Source organism: Siniperca chuatsi, linkage group LG19, assembly GCF_020085105.1.
Source record: "Siniperca chuatsi isolate FFG_IHB_CAS linkage group LG19, ASM2008510v1, whole genome shotgun sequence".
Classification (NCBI taxonomy): Eukaryota; Metazoa; Chordata; class Actinopteri; order Centrarchiformes; family Sinipercidae; genus Siniperca; species Siniperca chuatsi.
In genome coordinates, this window is record NC_058060.1 from 4,082,225 (window position 1) to 4,103,280 (window position 21,056).

At 40.2% G+C, this 21,056-nt stretch overlaps 1 protein-coding gene across 1 annotated transcript in view; it reads right to left on the reverse strand.

The window, feature by feature from the left end:
- Nucleotides 1-11,307: 11,307 nt before the first annotated feature.
- The window catches only part of plppr5b (phospholipid phosphatase related 5b), a 230,840-nt gene continuing 221,091 nt past the window's right edge, over nucleotides 11,308-21,056 (reverse strand). The window contains exons 10-12 of the mRNA XM_044176787.1: nucleotides 19,713-19,889; nucleotides 16,661-16,795; nucleotides 11,308-15,440 (exon numbers count right to left, since the gene is read on the reverse strand). Coding sequence (XP_044032722.1) covers nucleotides 15,303-15,440; nucleotides 16,661-16,795; nucleotides 19,713-19,889 — 450 coding nt within the window. The 3' untranslated portion in view covers nucleotides 11,308-15,302. The remainder of the gene's footprint in view (nucleotides 15,441-16,660; nucleotides 16,796-19,712; nucleotides 19,890-21,056) is intronic.

Here is a 21,056-nt window from a genome sequence, read left to right on the forward strand (position 1 = left end):
ATAAATACTTTCTCTGAGAAAAGAGGGGGACAAATCTTAACTGTAGATGTTCTTACATCACTGTAACCTGATTTGACATAGCAGAAAACATCAGATGTGAGACAAGAAGATAACTAATTATATCTGACTAATAAATGCATACAATAAAAATCTCAGTTTTGGCCTGTGAGTCAGGCTGACCTTTGTATTTTTTAGCTTTCACATGAAAAAAAGAAAGCAAATTGCATTCTGTTGTTTTCACAATGGCCATTCCTCATGTACAATGTTGGGTTATTATACCTGCTACCGCACACCCAATGCCTAGATTAAAAGAAAAGGAGATAAAAAGGAAAGAGAGAGGGAGCTGGTGATTGTCTGGTGCGACGAAGAAACCCTTGACGGTTTTGTTAGAATATGGAGTGTATAGTGTTTTCATTGGTTGCACTTGACTGTATACATACTGTACACACACACATATATACACTCTTGTACACAAACCCTAAACCCTCATAGAGATGTCAGGAGAACAAAATTACGCATGAATACAAAGATCTAGCAGTTTTCCTAAATGTTCTACTTTTACCTGAGCCCATATTTATCAAAGGTCAAGAATTACACTTTAATTGTTCCTCAACTAATAAAGTATTGCACTTCCAAAAAGTTGGGAGACTTGCAAGAGACACATTGCAAGAGACCCTCCCTGCCTGGTAAATGCCCACATCTTTCAAACTCCACAAACTTTTGGAAGCTCATCAGGGTTATATTTCTCACACTTGGCAAAGCCCCTCCAAAATCGTATCACCACAACACAGCATTTTTATAATAGCATGGACAGACCTGTGTCCTAAAACATTTAGGCTACTAATTTTTTATTTATTTTTTTTTACATATTATGATTATAATTAACAAAGACAAAAAAGCGACAGAGGCTGGAATTATGGATTTCTAAAAGATACAAGTAAATGTCTCTGCGGGTCTATGCAGAGAAGGTTGTTATGGGTAACCATAGGATGCAGAGGAGCCAACGTATGTGAACATCTCATGTGAACGACCCCCGTGCATGTTCACTTGCATGTTACAGCCTTAACAACAAGCATCGTTATGCAAACAGAATCAATTCCAGCCATAGCGCCCACGCAATACAGGAAGCGACAGCAAAATTCATCTGCGGGCCCTTTGAAGTAGGTGGTGCAGGAGGCTTGGTGGCAAACTACCTGAGGTAAGTTGGTAAACTACTGTAGCTTGTGGAGCAATTTCTAGTTTAGCCGATCAGGTTTATTGGATGGTGAGACACAGCTAATATGATAACCTCCTGTATTTTGGACTGTCTAGCTCTTTGTTCATTCAAAGCTCAGTACAGTCAGCCACTTTTCTATTGCTTTACAGTGTGATTTCACATGTCACAGTTCACCAAAGTTCTCAATATGAAAGCCCTGCTCACATGAATTTTGCCTCCACAAGTGAAACTCATGTCACTGTCATAATTGCTGGCTTGACTGGCCATTATCCTTGTCATTTATACTCCTGTGGAATGCGAAAAATGTGGTGTAACATACTGTCATAAATAGTTTACAAGAAAGCAGCAACAGGCGAGATACAGACTATTTTTTAATTTATACCTATTGTTTCAGTTAATGTTTTATTCATCATGACCAATGATATATTTAACAGAGCTCTCCTCTGTCTCTGTACCACAACCATCTGGGTCGCTAAGATGCTACGTTTGAGCAACTTAAGAAGGAGAAATTTAGGAGCATTTTAAGGTAAAGACATTAAATAAATGTCTTTTATTCTTAAGTTTGTGAGTAAAGGATTTTTGGTTTTATCTTTCATTTAAGTCCAAAATTTCACATTAATTTGTTTGATAAATATGGGCCCAGTGTCATATTCTGATATTCACAGCGGCCCTCTGAATGTTATGAAGGTAATGTGGTAACAGCAATAATAAGGTGGAAATCATCTTTGGCAGCATAACAAGAGAGGGGTTTTTCATCTTTCTCTCTGATTGTACACTCTCAGTCAACTTACTGACTGGACAGTTTTCCTTATAGCCATTTTATAGGAACAACGTGTTTCACACAGAACATAACCAAACCATTTCTTCTAGTATCCCACAGTGTGCAACAAGTCTGCTCTGGGGTTTACCTCATAACAAGCGTAATTTGGGAGGCGAGAGTCTAACAAGGATTCAGAATAAGTTCATAGAAGGAGAAAGCAGAAGCAACCTGTCCCGCTCTTCTTTCTTTTTTCTTGAATACAAGAAGCTGCAAATGACAACAGGGGTCTGATAAAGAAAACATAGAACAACATACTGCAGACCAGACACACACAGAGAATGGGTTTAGTGCTGCACTATGATTCATTGGACTGGACGGTGAAGAGCGTGGACGTCCAATGGGTCTGCCACACAGCCGACTCCACGTCATGTGACCTCAGCGAAGGCGATGTGATTCTGCGGGGAAAAAGGAAAACAGAAAAGCAAAATCAGAACAATGGAAATGATGAATTCAGGTTGGTCGATCAGGACACTTTTATTAGGACGAATCCCTCAAATGTAATTTCAAGCTGCTCTTGGTCTTTTTTTATGTTATCTTAGAGTACAGAAATATCTCATGATCTCTTCTAGAGTCATGCGACTTTTAGAGTTCAGCCACAAATATATCTATGAGGGAGGGCACCAAATAAAAGAATCATTTAAGGTGGTTTTCACAGCAGAAAAAAACAGAAAACCAGAAAAGAGGTTTCGAATCTGGGGAGGTTTAAAGGAAAATTCTGGTATATTTCAACCTGGTGTACTTCCCATAGATGTCGCTATTGTGACTCTCTGAGTTGTGCTAACTTTGCACTCGCCATCTCCGTTGTAGAGTTTCTGAAAAACGACTCGCACCAGATGTAGATTCCTATACAATTAGCCACAGTGGCCTTTCCACGCAGCTACTTTCTGTGTTTACTTTGGGTCAGACTCAGAGACAAGCTCTTGAAATGATTCATGTACAAATCATGTTTAGTTGGAAAGCTGTAGGAGGCTTACACATGCTTGCCTTGATATACATTGTTGCATGAGTTCTTGTTTCCCCAAATCTCTACAACAGGAGGTGGCGAGTGAAAAGTTAGCACAGCCCATAGTCACAATAGCCACATTTATGGGAATACACCAGGTTGAAATATACCTAAAATGTTCTTTTAAGCTAAGAACCTTCATAACTCCAAAACACACCATCATAGTACTCCAATCATTCTCATGAAGTCCTATAACATATATATCAAAGCATTTCAAATAGAAAGAGACCTAGACCTGATTAGCAATCACCACAGCATTTAAGAAAATGCATGTATGAAGCAGAATCAGGGGATAGTTGTTCATGGAGACTCAAAGCTTTGAGGTGTGTGTATGTGTGGGGGCTGGGGGGGTAAAGTGCTTTTCTCTCTGCTTCCTCACTGCTAGGCAGAGGAGAGGATGTCCTATTGAGACTGTCCTTGTCAGAGAAAATTACAGCACTGGTTGTTTATTCAAACAAACTCTGTTTATGGTTTCCTGACAAGTGACCATGGTGACAAGTGGTGGATGGTTGGGTGTAAAGCACATATGGCTAACACTGGAGAACCACAGTTACCACAGAGCCATAGAGGCAGATCAGTCATATTGGTCATATTGGAAGGCACTGACCTACAGTATTTTCTCATTTGGGTATGAGGACTTGTTTGTCCTGTATTTTTTTTTAGTTAGTTGCACAGTATATGAAATATTTCATCAAGCTGTATAAATATACCAGCTGATAATATAATCAATGTGTTGGGCCTCACCACACCATGTGTGGAGAACAAAGACAGCGGCCTAGCTGGGAAGGGCAAAGCCTTGACCTGAGGCCTAAATGGGAAACAAAGGCCAGACAGTAGAACGGCACCAAATCTCCACCAGCCGTTAATTCACACTTAGGTGTAAAATTGATGAGAGATCACGGTGAAAGCCAACGCGAGATCTCAGTTGAATCAAAACACTGGATTCCTATTGGACGAGATGCACAATACAGTGCATGAAATCCCGGTGCACAGCTATGACGTCATCACCTCGATAAAGCCTAGCGCCACACACTGCTTGATGTTTTTTCCACTGTAACCCTGTTACTACAGGAAGGCACATCACATGAACTTTAATGGAAGAGTTAGGTTTTACTGCTTCTTCACGGAGAGAAAGACCGCCGCTGAGCCTCTCTCTCCCCACCGAAAGTTGACTACAGCTTTTCTTCCGCTGCCATTCGAAGGAACAGTTCTGCCGTTAGAACCGCCGACAGCACAGACCTGGCTCTGTCAGTATCCGAGCCTTGAGAGGATTTCACCAGACAACCAGAGATAGATTTCATAACTGTGTTATTTCAGCTTCACTGTTGTGAATTGGGCTGTGCTTATTTTGGAAAGTAGCGAACCGCTGCTGTGTGTTTTTTTTTGTGCTTAGCACATTCTATTTTGTGTCAGTACCACGCCGTTGGACCATTTAACTGTGTTAGTTTTAGCCACTGTGGTAGCTAATAACTGTGCTTTATCAGACCAAAGTCCAGTGACACGGCTGCTGAAAGAAAGTTTGCTCCCGGGTTCCCATGTGATAAAGGAATAGCTACACACACATCTTAAACAAACCAGATAGTGTGGTAGCATAACTAGCTACACTCCACGTTATCTTGAGGACAAATAGAGCACGTCCTCTATCCGGGCTCTCTCCTTTGTTTGAGTTTCGTGGGTCTGCCCACCATTTTGGGTCTGTGCGTGACAACCACCCACGCGGTCACGTCCACCATCTTCCTCGGACCCAACCCTCTATTGTCCCACACACACACAGGCCTTATATGCTGGCTGATTGTTGTATGCTTATTGTGTTTAGGTTAGACAATAGTGGTTGTTGGCTGAAGTATTGATTGTTAATCAGTGCTAATGTTACATAAACGCTATTATATCTATCAAAGAGCAGTTGCCTGGGGTTATTGTGTGTACGTGTTGTAATAACAGCTGGTTGCGATGGTCAGTGCTCGGATTCACCCTTTGCTGGCCACCATTATTGATGTAAGATAGTACTTAAAATAGCAGCATTTTTAGGTGGACAGCCACCTTGAGACTATTTCATCCAACAGACGTATTGCTACGCAAATTGACTTGTGTTGTTTAACAAATTTCTCATTGCACACACAGTACTGTGGATGGAAAAGTGGCTGATTGTAGGACACTCTTGTTTTAATGGCATATGCCAATTCAAAGTGGTATGTCGCTGCCATTCTATCTACTTATTAGTCACTCATGATCCACTGACAGATACCACTTCCCACCGGCATATACCAATAGTGTGCCACTCTTGTTTTAGTATCATATGCTGATTCTTAATGACTCTCCACTTTGACTAGAACATATGGCACATCAGACCATATTATTATTATCATTATTATTAGTAGTAGTAGTAGTAATGGTACCACTACTACCACCATTATTATTAATATTATCATAATACATTTATTACTATATATTTGCTTTTGTTTCCATTTTCTGTCCAGTCTGTTTTTACAATTTTGCAAGTGTATATAGTATGTTTTGTGTGTCATCCTTTGTCTGACTTTGTATATTGAACTGTCTATTTTTGTCATATCTGTGAAATCTTTATTTAATGTTTTGTCGTAAATAAATAAATAAAAGCAGCAGCCACATACCACTATTCAAAGTGGTGTACCACTAAGAACCACTCAGCATATGACACTAAAACAACCACACCACCAGTATGACAGCATGACAATGGAACATGAGTGACATACCAATAGTCAACAGTGACATACCACTTGGAATCAGCACGACATGTTTAGATTAGATTAGATTCTACTTTATTGTCATTGCACAGAGTTCAAGTACTGAGACAACGAAATATAGTTTCGCATCTAACCAGAAGTGCAAAAAGCAGTAATGTAATGTATATATGCAGTGGTGTGAAAAAGTGTTTGCCCCCTTCCTGATTTCTTTTTCTTTTTCTTTTTGGGTGTTTGTCACACTTAAATGTTTCAGATCATCAAACAAATTTAAATATTAGTCAAAGATAACACAAGCAAACACAAAATGCAGTTTTTAAATGAAGATTGTTATTATTAAGGGAAAACAAAATCCAAACCCCTGTGTGAAATAGTGATTGCCCCCTAAACCTAATAACTGGTTGGGCCACCCTTAGCAGCAACAACTGCAATCAAACGTTTGTGATAACTTGCAATGAGTCTTTTACAGCGCTGTGGAGGAATTTTGGCCCTCTCATCTTTGCAGAATTGTTGTAATTCAGCCACATTGGAGGGTTTTTGAGCATGAACTGCCTTTTTAAGGTCATGCCACAGCATCTCAATAGGATTCAAGTCAGGACTTGACTTGGCCACTCTTGGCCATTTTGTGTTTACTTGTGTTATCTTTGACTAATATTTAAATTTGTTTGATAATCTGAAACATTTAAGTTTGACAAACATGCAAAAAAAAAAAGAAATCAGGAAGGGGACAAACTTTTTCACACCACTGTATATAGAGGTAATAAATAGAATAAACAGTAGAGATGAATATGCTAAGACTGTGGCATACCATTAGTCCCTTTTGCCATCTCAACAATGCTGTATTTTGTATCTTACCAGCACACTTCCCCACCTGAAGATGCTCCACTTCTGAATCTGTACATTTGAACCACGACAGAGATGTGATGCAACCACAGCTACATCTCATGTACATGAGGGGCCACATAGCAGCCATGCGGAAAATCAAATAACTGACCTCCCTTCCTATTATGAAAGACATACTCCTTGATTTTGTTTTACTCAGTATAGTTGATGGTTGGGTTAAAATAATCCCATCCAGCAGTCTTAGGAGGTTGCCAGTTCAAGCCAATGTTTTGTCTTCCTTTTCATCCTTTAGAGTTTTCATTTGACTAAGGAGAGCTATTAGTATTTATATTGGAAGAAATATCTCCCACACGTAGCAGTTTTCTCCTGTCGTTTTTCTAATAAAAAAGCAATAATTCACCCTCCAAAACGAGAAAGTGTGATTTTCTCCTGGGTGTTTAATTAAAGCCAGTATGATCAAATTGTTAGCTTGTTTCATTAATTTTTCTTTCAGGGAAATAATACTTAGCCAGTGATAAATGTATGACTATGGCACCTTCCAGCAGGGTTCATGATGGGGTTGAGCATAAAGTCATAAAAGCGTGGGATTCATTTTTTGCTGCTCAAAGGTTCCTTCCTGCCTGGCATTTTGTTCACTGTGGCTTGTTTAGCTTCCAGGCATCTTTAGGCTGAGCTATTTTTAGAGCAGGCATTTTCTGTCGTAGTTGAGGTGAGAGTGTGAGATTTTCTGCTCTTTGTTAGACAACTGAGCGCAGGCTCTCTCGGAAGGAAGGTGTGAATTGAATCATCAGATAGGAGCCGTGTATTTTCAACATTTTGCTGCTAAATGTGTATCTTGTTAGAGGAAGCGAAAAGAAAACACAGCAGGCTGGAGTAAATAGAAACATGCCGCTGTTACATCTGGCATTATGAATTCTGAAGATGTAAAAACAGAGATTTCACTCAGATGCAAAGTGAAAGGAGAAAAAAGCACTTCAACCACACAAGCCAAATACTCTGGACATTTCTGTTACGTTTGGTTGAATCAGCCTCATCCTCTCTTTGGCTTCATTGGATATTAACCAGTTTGGTCACTGTGGACCAGGATGGCCCACAAATGGGTAGTTAGTGGGCCAAAGGACCTGGGTTTGACCAATATACATATATTTGCTCAAGGGAAATTCCACTTTTTTTACACCTTGGCTTTTATCATTTTTATCAGTCATGAAAACACTGTACTCACCAAAGTAATAACTGAGATCTGGGAACATGGTGACATCACTAAAATAGGTACGACAGGGCAAGAAACATGACGATTGTAACAGTTTATCCAGATGATCAAAACCACTTTATTTGGAGGTCAAAAACTTAAAGTGAGGGCACCTGAAATGTTGGGAATAAACCGTCATTGTACAGGAAATTCAAACAAAAGCTTAACCTTCTGTACAGATGCAAAACTTATTAAGAAACAGTTAGTTCAGTCTATATTCTTGTATCTACTGGACCATGGTGATATTATTTGCAGGTTCCACCATCTACACTTCAATCATTAGATGTTTTGTGTCATAGCGCTCTGAGATTCCTTTCAGGTGACGGCTTCAGGACCCACCATCACTGTGACTTATATAGACCTATATATTTCTAAAGCCTATCTATTATCCCATTTATCTTACATCTCTTCTGCAGTATAGCAAATTCGCTGCCTTAGAGCTCAGGATAGTCTTGTTTCAGAGGTTCCCAAATTCAAAACTGAAAGACTTGATTTCTTCCATCACTGACTATCCCTGCACCTGCAATGGTTAGATCTGAGTGCAGATCTCTAACCAGGCTTTTATCCCATAAGTATTTTATTTGTTAGAGATTTTGACAGTAAAGAGATGACAGGAAATGAGAGGAGAGACATGGGGAAGTTATGCAACAAAGGTACCCGTCCAGACTCGAACCGGGGACATTGTGGTTCATGGCCCCTCCCATTTTGATTTACTGCTGGTTTGATGTTTATTTATAGTTTAGTATGTCTGTCTTAATGTTTATACTCTATAAATAAAGGTTGAAAGGGAAATTAATGAATGAAAACTGTGTGCACACAAACTATAGCAAGTACAGTAAACAGTACACATTCATAATTAAAACTACAGTATTTTCAGTCAGCTTTGGGAGAGTTGGACTGGTATTATTTATTGTACAATAAAGCTTTTCAATGCACTTGAACATACATGAGTGAACACTTTGTGTATGTGTGTATTATCTTCTGCCCAAACGGCAACCTTCAGGGCTGATAAATTAAGCCAACAACTGCAGTTCATTGAATAGACACTTGAGGCTGGCTCCAAAAGGGAGTCAATCCCCATAGACCCCCATGTTAAAATGCCCACTTTACAGCAGAAATAAACCTGTTTTTAGACTGGTACAAAAAACGGTTTTGTTCTCTATAGTTAATTTCCCCTTCACGAAATCTGTGAGGGGGGTGAAACTCACCTGTTAAATTATAATTAATTAATTATATTATATTAAGGCTTAAAGTTATGCATAATTAAGGACATGTCTGCTTTGAGTGACAGGTGGGGGGTGCCAGTGCCTTCATCGCTAACAGTATGCTGTCTGCTAGCTGAGCCGTCAGCTCAGTGAGTCACCGAACTTGACCTCTCGGCCGTGTCTGTGCCTTTTGGAGACTTTGTCATGAAAATATCGGAAGAATAATATGGCTCGCTGTGCGGTTAATTACACCAACAGACTGTGAAGAAGTCTGTGCTCCAGTTTTTTTGATGAGTGAAATTCTATTATTTTATTTATATGTTCGCAATAATTAGCAGGTATCAGTGTCTGCAAGATGCCCAGCTGTGCTAACGATGCTAACTTAACGGGAGCGTATGTTAGCCACAGTTATTAAACCGGCATGCACCGAAGTCAAAACATAATAGAGAAGTGTTAGAATTTAGGGTGATAATATTTGAACAAATGGCGTCTGTGTGAGATCCACCTCACACAGTGCTCTACAGGATATAAAAGTCCCAGCTTCCAGCGTGGCTCGCTCTCTTTCCTGTCAGTGCCTGCACCCTATTGCTTTGCTTAGCATTTTGTTTTACTTTTACTCCACAACGCCTTATCCTACACGATCCACACACATCCACAGATGATCCACTGATTTCACTGACTATACACCTCATATCCAAAGTTACAGTTCAGTTTATTGTCTTTACTACAATAAATAACTTGTATTTATTGACATTTTGTGTCTTTTGTCATGGTCTATAGGCTGGATTCTGACAGACACTTGAGGAAAGTTACAACGCCTAGGCCAATGTGATGTGAACTTCATGGTAAAGAGGTCGAAGGCATCACTTGTTTCACAAGACATTAAAATTTCGCCAAATTATGACACTGGGTTATTATCTATAGGTTCTATGATTATAATTACTGTTACACATCTTTTCATTTATTTCAAGTGTACTTTAGTCATACAAAACAGCTTGTAAATTTCCAACCTTTAATACTGATACTGATATTTTCATGAATTCAAGATATGATTTTAATTAACTGTTGCTTGTGTAGGTACATGTTTGTTATATAAAATGGATCAGACTAAATATACTTTTTTACTACTTTCTTAAAAGCTGTCATTCATCAGTTTCCTATGTTACTTGGAAATAAAGTGGTGATCTAAACTTTTAACAAAAATAGTTAATAGTAGTTAAAATATGAAGATGGTATTTATAGGTTAACAATTTGCATAGATCTTTGCAGAAAGCAAGAAATGAAAAGATAATGTTAAGTGCTGGTTTTGTTTGGACATTTCTTTAAAGACAAATGCGGAGCATTCACTGAGAAACTATACTCTTGTGAAAACAATTATCTGCACACTGAAGTAGTTACACACTAATTTTGAAGCCCCCTAGGAGGTGTCATTTATTTGCGATCTCTGAGAAGGTCATGTGGGTATTGCACAGGCCAATACTGTATAGTGAGGCAAAAGGAAAAAAATATAAATGATACCTCCTAGGGGGGATTCATAACTACGTAGGTACGTGGTATTATGGCTACAGAGGTTATTTTTTAACAACCATAATGAACATAAAAAATAAACTCAACATTAGCCATGACGGTCAGGGCTATGTTTAGGTGTAACAAAATGGGTCCTACAGTGACACTGCCAACTGTAATCAGGTCACTGCTTTTGGAGGTGGTCTTTAAGGCAATTAGCGACTGTACTTAAAAACATATAATTTCCTCTAGGTGTGAAATGAACTCCATCTTCAAAAATAGCCCAGAACTGTCATGTCTAATGTGAGGATGCTCAATCATAACACCATTAAAGCTACGAACAAATGTAGCTATAAAACTGCTGACAAATTTCCTGGCCTTGTCAAGCTTCACCGGATTGGTACCAGCCTTCCACCGACAGCTTTTGGGTCACAGACAAAAACATGATCTTCATGCCAGGGTGCTGGAGGTGAAGCTGGTGCAGGTCCTCCATTATCATGTTGACCAGCTTGATGTTGCTGACCTCCCCATGTTGTTGCCGCCACAGTGGATGATGAAGACATTGGGTGCTGCTCTTCCTCGCAGGGACTGGGAAAAGAAGGCAAGAAGGCCTTTCCACTGCAGTCCACCGCAGCCAAACCGACAGACACGGACGTCCAGCATGCTGAGGTTGCTTCCCCTGCAGCTCTCTCACAAATTATCTACTCTGTGATTATGGGAAGAAAATAAATAAGTGTAATAAATGCTTCAGCTAATGAAACCTATAAAGTTAACTACAGTATAAAGGGTGGCTTAGTTTTTCATGTTTACAATACTATTATGTCACATCTGTAGGAGAAAATGGAACAATGGAGCAACACTTCAAAATATAGATGATAATCTTAAAAATTGTTTTGAAGACAGACAATGTAAAAGCAGCTGTCTAAAGTCAAGTAGCCAAAGCTGGTACTGACAGTTCATGCTGTGTAGCAGGCGTAGTGTGGCGGCATCACAAATGGCCATGACCTCAACAAGGACTGAAAGAAATAAACATCTTGTAACAAATTTAAAAGTGCTTTTCTTTCTCACCAGTCAAATATTGCACAGTGCTGCTGTAGCAGTACATAAAACAAAATCAAAATAGCTCTGTGGGAAATTATAATAATCCGTAGGGCGTTATGCACTGACGCATCCGCACTGAGAATCGAACTGCAGATTTTCAAATTTCTTGTTTGGTATAACTCCTTAATAGGCTAAAAAAAAAGCGGCAATAATAATTATGACTATGCAATGACATGTAACATGCAACTTAACGTTAGCTTATTAATGTTAACTTATTAAAAGTAACATCATAATGAAGTGACATCCAAATAAATGACTCGCAACTAAGGTTACGTGAAACTCTAAAATTGCATTAAATTTCTGCAAGTCTCGACAAAATCTAGTGTTGCAAATTACTTAATTATACATTTAAAAAAACGTTGAGGCATTTTAAATCTTGTTTAGGATAATCTCAATAACATATAAATCATTTAAAGTTCTGTTGTATAGTTTCAGTTTAACTTACCTCAAGAGTAAGCTGAGATGACAACTGGGTATCAACCGTAGACTGCCTACCGCATAGCACAGGGTTTTAGCTGGCTAGCAACGCAGAGTAGCATATAGCCTAGCTTCTTAGCCTTAGGTAGATTGGCAACTTCAAGCTAGGTGGGCTAGGTTTCAGCAACCAGGCACCTCAGCTCCACATACGCTCCACCTCTTTGGTTATCCGGGAGTTGGGCCGAGTGACGCACTGCCATGATGGTGACAGCCGGCACCTCCCACTTTGAGCTTCAAAACCGCTCTTCAGAAACCTACAGGTGATGTCATGGACACTGCGACGTCCATGTATAAAACATGGACGTCCATGCTTCTGTCATGTGGTAGCCTGCTTTATCCCACATGTGTGAGGCGGATGGATGGGTCAACAAAGCGTGTGATTTTAATGGGAAGCCACTGTTTTGACCTTGGTTTCTTTTAACCATGACCAAGTAGTTATTTTTACCCAAACTATGATCAAACTGTAACCACAGCAGTGACAAATAGCGATGTCCAACTGATACAGGAGCAAAATCAGAAAACATTTTGGAAGGCAATGACAAATGACATATTTTATCATTTAGTGAAGGGGACTTGTTGGTCTAGATTAGTTGTTCCCAAACTGGTGGGCAGGCTTTCCTGAGGGCCCCCGAGGGGTTTCACAGGGGTGGAGTGAAGCTAAGGTTGAATAAACCTTTTTTACAGCAGACATTTTGACCTATGAAAAACAGGTATCACTAATAACATTATCAGTTGTAGTAGTATTAGTATCTGTAGTTGCAATCATTGCTTAAACAGAGACATTGTTGATTGTATTAGTTCCACCTGTGCTTTTCTTAGTATGACAGGTCAAAACGACAAGAGTGCTCTGATGCTGCAAGGCTATCAAGATTCAGCAGATCAGCAAGATTAATTCAGACAAACATAACATGTAAAATACAAGATGAACAGATGATTCTCATTAAGCGAAAACACCAGTCTAATCCAAAATATATTAAAGCCTCTTGTTCTATCATGATCACTGTTATTATAGCAGAAGGGCCTTGTGTCTAAAATCTCTGGAAGTTTGGACAATGTGTAACTTGCATTTTTCATTTGCACAGTATATAACCTAATGAGATACATGCATTTATAGAAACACACAGTTCATGGTCTTGATAATCTTATTTCAGTAAAATTCGAATTACTTGTTGATAAAAATGCAATCAATTTACTTTTTGGGGTGGTTTGGACATTTTTTTCCAAAGTGGGGCATGATAGAAAAAGTTTGGGAACCATCAGTCTAGCTAACAGTAAATTTCACACATCTCAGGGTGCTGTTGTTGGGGATGATGGTGGTGGTATTACACCCCCCCCCCCCCCGCTCTTGTCATTTGACCATTATTACTATTGACTACTATTATTGCTGCTGTTGTTATTATCATCATGATTATTTTTTTATTGTTGTTATAATGGTAAATAAATATTACTCTCCCTCTCACACAGTCAAACCAAGGCTGGACCAGATCTGCAGAACAATATTAGCCAGTCGTATCAGTCGAATTCACATGTGGAATAAAAATAAAGGTACAGTATAGATGTGTCCAGAGATTTGGCAGAGCACAGCATTTTCACAGTTTGTTGCCTTTTGTTTCTGAGACACTGGGACCAGTCGAGACCCTGCAGCCAGTGCAGGAAGGCCAGGAGGCGTTTCTTAATGTAGCCAGACTCTTCATCTTCATCATCCATCTCCTACAGCAGCAGTGTGTTTGTGGGTGTGTTAACATTTTAAATTTAGACACTGCACAATATAAAAAATATTATTCCACAGTAATGTGTCATTTCTGTGAAAACAGCTTTTTAAATTTGCAGTCATAAAAAAACTGACCTAAAAACGCAGTATCTGCACTTTGGCTGTGTAGTTACTGCATTCCGGCTTTGTATTGTTACCTAGGCTGGTAACATTTTGGTTATTCAGTTTGTTATTCCACATAATTAAATAAAGCAGCAACTACATCAATTCATGATGGAGAAGGAAAAAAAACAGCTAAACCTGCTACAGGTAGCAAGCTTAGCAGATGTCAGTAGCTGCCATCTCATTATTTGACTCTAGTGAGGTTAAGCTACCTTAAATGTATTCAATTGTAAATTAATATTATATTGATTCAATATAAATATTATTGGTATTCAGACAGATAGACAGCTGAACACAGAAACTGTCATAGTCAGCCACCATGCCCGTTCGACCCCTGCAGGCACTGGTGTGCTTTCCTCTCCTTGTGTGTCCTCTGTTTGTCTCGAGTTGTGTGTGTGTGTGTGTCTCCTGGTCTGGCTCCCTGGTCTCCCGCCTGCTGCTGATCACCGGCACACCCGACGCCCATTACTAACAGTCTCCACAGCATAAATACCTGGCTCTTCCACACTACCAGCGCCAGATCGTCTCCGTACACTTGTACGACACCGTGGCTCCCTGCTTGACCAAGCTAAGTACTATTGTAGTTCTGTCTAGTTATCTCGTTTTGTCTCAGAACAACCCCTCGCCGGCGATCGCAGTCACGGTCTCCTCCTGGATCTCTGCCAACCTGTCTCGTCTGCCACGCTATCCCTGCTAGCTGTCCTGCCAGCTACACCTCACGAGCCACTGCCAATCCGGTCTACTCCACTCTGCGGATCCGCTGCCAGGCCTACACATCGCCCTACACAAACCAGGCCGGAACACACCTCCCCAGTCTCCGTTCCTGGAACTTCGCAGTCCGCCCGGGGCCAGGCTTACCGCTTCTTCTGGGGCTACAGTAGACGGCACCGGTTCTACCACTATGGAGAAGTGCTATCTCCCTTCATCTCTTACTGTTTAAATAAATACTGACTTACCTCAAAACAATCTTGTGTTCTGTATTCTTGGGTTCTCGGATCGTGCATTACGACAGAAACACTTGATTCCGATAAGCTATGAACCTCAAATAATGATCAAACTACAATTAATTTTCTTAAGCAAACTAACTGCGAACACATTTTGTTGGTAGATACTGCAGTTTCTCTGAGCATTCAGTGAGGATTATCCAAAGGTAAGCAGTATCTGTTGCGGATATAGTAGGCCGGAGACACCAAGCTGGAGACACAGATGGTTTTATTGTACAAGATGAAAACAAGCAGTGAGTAGAATGATGGATAATGGCTACTGATACCGTCCTTTGCTCAGCGGGGTTAGAGATCAGAGGCTGGAGACACACACATGGGAGACAGGAGAACACGAGGCAGGAGACGGGAGCTCAGGAGAGGAGAAAGCACTCTTTTCAAAGATGGGCGTCCAAAACGTTGTCTTGCAGGGCAGAGAGTAGTGTCCTTGTTGAAACGAGACCAGACACTGACTGAGGTGAGTGGTGTGTTTTTGTATTGGGGCTGGAGTGATGCAAATGGAGTTCAGGTATGTAATTGGCAACAGGTGTCCTGATTAGAATTCTGGTGAGGGAGTAACGTTGTGGTTGTGGGTTTTTGGAGCCTCGCGTGTCTGCGACAGTATCTGCATTTTTTTATATTATTTTTACATTGTGTGGGTTCTATGGCAATGATTTTTTGGGGTAAATTAATCAGCCTAAAAAGACATCAAAGGAAAGCATTACAATCTTTCTGTTTTACAGTTTGCTGTCCAGCCTGAAAACTTCACTTCACTCAACTTCACTGCTTATGTTATTACTGCACTGTTGTCAGTGATGTAGTGAGCTTGCTAACTTTTAGAAACATAAAGTCATAGTTTAGACCACACATGGTGTAAACGCAAACAGTCTGATACTCTATACCAGGGTTAGACCAGTATGAGTATTGTCACAACATATATCTAGGCAAAAATGGCTTTTTCAAAGAATCGTCCTATAGGTTAGTCATTGGCACTCACGTATGGCAAGATGGGAACACAGCCAATGTACCAACTGCCCATGCTGCCCCAAGTGGATCTAATCCCGACTTTCATTGACTTTGTATGCAATCGCGCTGCCTCTAAAATTTGCTTCTTTCTGTCTGAACATAGTAAGAATTCTTATTTCTTTAAGTTGACCTGCAACAACATGTACAGTGGTGTCGATCTCATCCACACTTGAATGTATTTTTGTTTGACACATGACATCCCAATTCTTATTCTTGTCTAAAAAGCTCTGATTGGCTCAAGTGTTTTTCCAATCGAATAATCAGCTTCAGTGCGCACAACACCAGAGCTATTTGATTCACTGAAAATTTGGTGGCCATTCAGAGGTCTGAAACTCGGCTACTGAAATTTGGAACAAATTACTGAAACTGGATGTGTAACAAAACATGAATGTATGTTTTTGCATGAAAATTGTCAAATTTTAAAACTTAATATTAGTAAGGCTATCAGCTACCATCAGCTTCAAACCATTACCAGCCTTATGAGAGTTCAAAGAACCATATTGGTCTAAAGCTGATGTACAGTATGAGTTTACTTCACACAGACATACAGTATTCCGGCACGAAAAGGTGATCAGACTTAATTCCGGGCATAAAAATGTGTGCATTCTGAGTGCAGGTGTGTTGTGTTGTGCTGTACTGACCTGTGAAGCGATATACTTCTCCAAAGGACTCTCCATTCGGCCCATGTTCAGTATGGCTGTGTTGGGTCGCTGCTCCGCTGGTGACTCCTCGCTCAGCAGTAACTTGCCTTTGAAGTTATGGACCACACACACCACCTACAACACACACACACACACACAGCAAATCTGATACACACATAAATGAAAATGGACCAACAGCCAAGTGATACACACACACACACACAACACAACACGAAACACAGAAGTCTCCCAGCAGAGGACAGAGATGTGTGTTTAACTGAATTTCAAGCGCAGATAGAGATTCCTGAGTGGTTGGTTGGATTAAGAGAGTAACCCAAATATGTAGGTCACATATGTGTGTACTGACTTTTTCCTGGGGGTAACTATGATGGATGTGGGTGTTGCATGAGCTCCTCTAATATGGAGCAAAACGTAGCTTTGAGGTTCAAAATGAAATGATCAATTTCAAGTTGGCTGAGCAGAGATGAGATACACAGAAACTCTGAGGACTGGAGCGGTGTTGAGTCCTCTGCAGTCCATTGTACCCTACAATGCAACCTAGGGAACTTTGTATGGAGGGTCATAAAGCTTGCTAGAAAACTTGACAAAAGTCACACAACAAACAGCCAATCAGGTTTCTATTCTTGTGTTTTGGCCCTTGGCAAAACAGGGAGTCACACACCAACTGAATTAGAATGGAGGCTTGATGCCATTCCTTCCGGTGCTGTATTTGCAACAAATAGTGTTGTACACATCTTACCTAACTTAGAGAAATTATTCCAATATAGACACAATATAGTAAACACAAAATATATCTTGAGGGGGTGCTGGGGTGGGCTTTTTGCACCCTCCGAGACCAGAGGTCTGCCCCAGGCCATACACACAAATGCAACTACATTCCAGACAGAAAGGTTCCTTTTGCATCTGACTAGTTGATCAGGGAATATAAAACTCTATGAATCTTCCTTCTGTCCGCTGATCAGGTGGAACAAAACTCTGTGTGGCTTCTGTGTCACTTATGGTAACTGTCACAGAGCAGAGTGGAGAGGAGAGGGAAGGAGGAGTGGAGCATAGAGGAGAGGAAACAAGAAGATAAGAGGAGAATAAAGGAGGAGAGGAGATGAGAGGAGAGGAGGAAGTCAGTTTCCCTGGTATTAAGAGAAAGAGTGTTGTCTGTGTTTTTACTATCTCTGTTCATCACTAACGGCAGTGCAGTGTTTTTAACCAGGGCCAACACTAATGGAGCTATGTATGAAGAGGCCGAGCGAGGCCTTATCGCAGACTTTCTCTCTCTCCAAGCCCTCTAGTCACAGCAAAGAATGCACTGGCCTTTCTCTTTCGAACACAAGGAGAAGAAAGAGGATGAGAAAGTGAGAAAAAAAGCTGCTGTCTTTCAGCTGCTGCTAGGAGACATGCTGTATCTGAGGCCCACTCATCATCACTGTGTGTTCATGATAGTGTGCAGCCCAGCTGTGAGGGGAAGACAAGCCTTGATATATGGGTTTTCATGAAAGAACACAGGCTATATAAAAAAGCATGTGTAGCCACAGACTGACAGCAATTAGGTGTACATCATCTTGCTGTGTCGAGTGCAGCTCAACTATGTGACCCTGCTGGATGTTGTATGTGTAAACTCTCTCATACCACTGGATCTTTTTTCATGTTTGGCTAATGCCTAACTTTTCAGGCCAAAAATAATATGACTTTTGTTTGGTGGATGGAATATTTATAGACCATGTATGTTTATTGAATTATTGATTAGCAGGCGTCAAGTGCTTACTCACGGTGGGATTTGTTGGGTCTCTGCAAATAATATTAGAAAGAGTACAGTCTAGACCTGCTCTATAGGAAAAGTGCAATGAGATAACTTCTGTTATAAATTGGCGCTATATAAATAAAACTGAATTTAATTAAATTTTGTGTGCCAGATAGGATATTATCGCCAATTCTCAAAATCAAATCCAATTCAAATAATGGCCTAAAATAATAGTCTCCAACATGGCCAATCACTGATAAAAACCGGTTAAAAGCTCTACAATTGGTCGGACGATTACTGACCATCCAGCAGCAGCTAGCCTAGCCTCTGCTACTGCACACAGCACTCCAGAAGTCCTGACCTCAGCTGTCCGGTTCAAGTCTGAACAAAACGAGGTGAGTCCTGAATGTAGGCGTACCTGTAGCTAATGTTAGCAAACCCGCTAAGGACACACACCATGTGAATAAGACACATTTGTCATTACTGGCTGTCGCAATTCTCCTCTTTTGGTAGAGGCTAACTGCCTCCCCCACCTCGAGCCCCTGTGCCAAGCTAGCACATCTCAGACCAGTCTGTCCACTGAACACAGAAACCAAAGTGATATTAAACCACTGCCATTAGTTTTTATGAGAATAAGTTTTCTTTTTTGAGATGAAGACACATCATCCATGCCAAAATGAAAAGAGCAGCTTGGGGGCTGGACCATAGGCAGAGCTTGTGATTGATTTTGATTCTGTGTTGTGTTTTGACTTCAATGAGGTATGGAAAGTTCATGTCTCAATAAAGTGATTGCCTTTTCAACAAATCCTGTAATTATTACACAGTGAAATGCACACATTTACATTTACATTCACTTTATTACTTTGTTTGATCTGTTTTAATTTAGGCATTTTAAATCTTCTGTAGAACTTTCAATTCCGCCAACATTACGTGATTGACGACTTACAATGATCAATTTTTGGAATCTGTGAACCACTTCACAATCATAAAAGATAAAAATTGGGATTCTTACGTGAATCAATTTATTCTGCCACCCCTATTAAAAGTCTACTAGGAAAGCAAGGGATTTGAGGTCAAATAAGTCTCTGGCCACCAATTGAGAATTTACGTTAGCTGTGTCTTTATGTGTATATAGTACATGTGTAGTACAAGTGAAATACCATCATCCCAAGAACTGGACATATGTCACTATGTCTCATGTCATACACTATGTCTCATGTCATACACTTCCCTCAATACCTCTGTCCTACACAAACATACAACACCACATATGACCTTTGTGGGTGTGAGTCTCACCAGGAAAGTGGCAATGGCAGTGCCGATGATAAAGCCAGCGATGACGTCTGACCAATGGTTGCGGTATTCAGCCACACGGTTCAGACCGGTGAGAAATGCCAGACACATGAGCCCGAGAGACAGCACTGGCTTGGCCAGACGAGTACCCTTCGCCTGCACCGTGCACGTCACATACATCTGCCATGGAAGAGAGATGCAAGGATTAGATCATCTCAATTTTTCTTGTAAAATAACTGGTTCAGTTACCTTTTCATTTAAGAAACATTGCAAAACTCAGGGCCCTCCTTTGTTGCAAAAAGATTTAGAGAAAGTAATCTATACTAATATAATATGACAGATATGATAGAAGGCTAAGAGAGGAACTCCTTCAAAAGTCCAAAATTATACTTTGTATTTTTTCACTGTGAGCATGTGTAATTTGTATGGATCAAGTTAAAAATGACTGAGAAATGTTAGTTTAAGTCCCCATATTTGTATTTTTGCCCAAGACTTTCAGAGGGAAAATAACATTGCAGTCAATGGGACAGTTGAAGGGCGCTCTTGTTTCTTTGAGGCAGAACATTCAAAAACTGTAAATCCTATTCCTTAAATAGTTACATTATCTGAAATAGGACAAATTTGTCTACATTTTGATGTACAAATTGTGTATGAGAAGTGAAAGTTGTGGAAGTTACAAGGGTTGAAGTCAGAACAGCATTCACACTAACGTATCTACAAAATAATAAAATGTTCATATTCAGTGTATCTGCAAAACACTCACTGACAAACACTGACTGTGTACCTACAATATCAGCTTGTCGTAATGAAATTATTAACATTTATTATAAACATCAACATTATTGATGATTTTATGGCTCTGTTTAGGGAACTGCAAGCACTTGTTGGGAAAGCCTAGATTGAAGCCAACAGTGACACAAGAAAAAACACCATTTTCCACTAAGTCCCCCCCCCCCAATTGATTGAAACTCGTTCATTGCACTCAGGTTTTTGACGCACCCTACATGTTTGCTGTTTTTGTAATTTTTTTTATATGCTAGTCCTGAGAGAAACAATATTTCTTTCAGCTATATTTTTTAGGGTTGTCATTACCTGTCACACCCACAACCCATTTTGAACTTGGGTCCCAAACCTTTTCAAATGTTGATTTGAATTTGAAATAGCTTTTTTCCCCCCTTGTTTTGAAATGCTCAGCATCAGTATATGTCAATAATGAGATCATACAATGAAACCAGGGAATGTCAAACTCACTCATGTTATATGACCTTTGAAGACCTTTGACCAATCATGTGACATTTGTGGAGGATGGAGGAGAAGAGCCTCTGGTACTGTTAGCCAGAGCTGTGG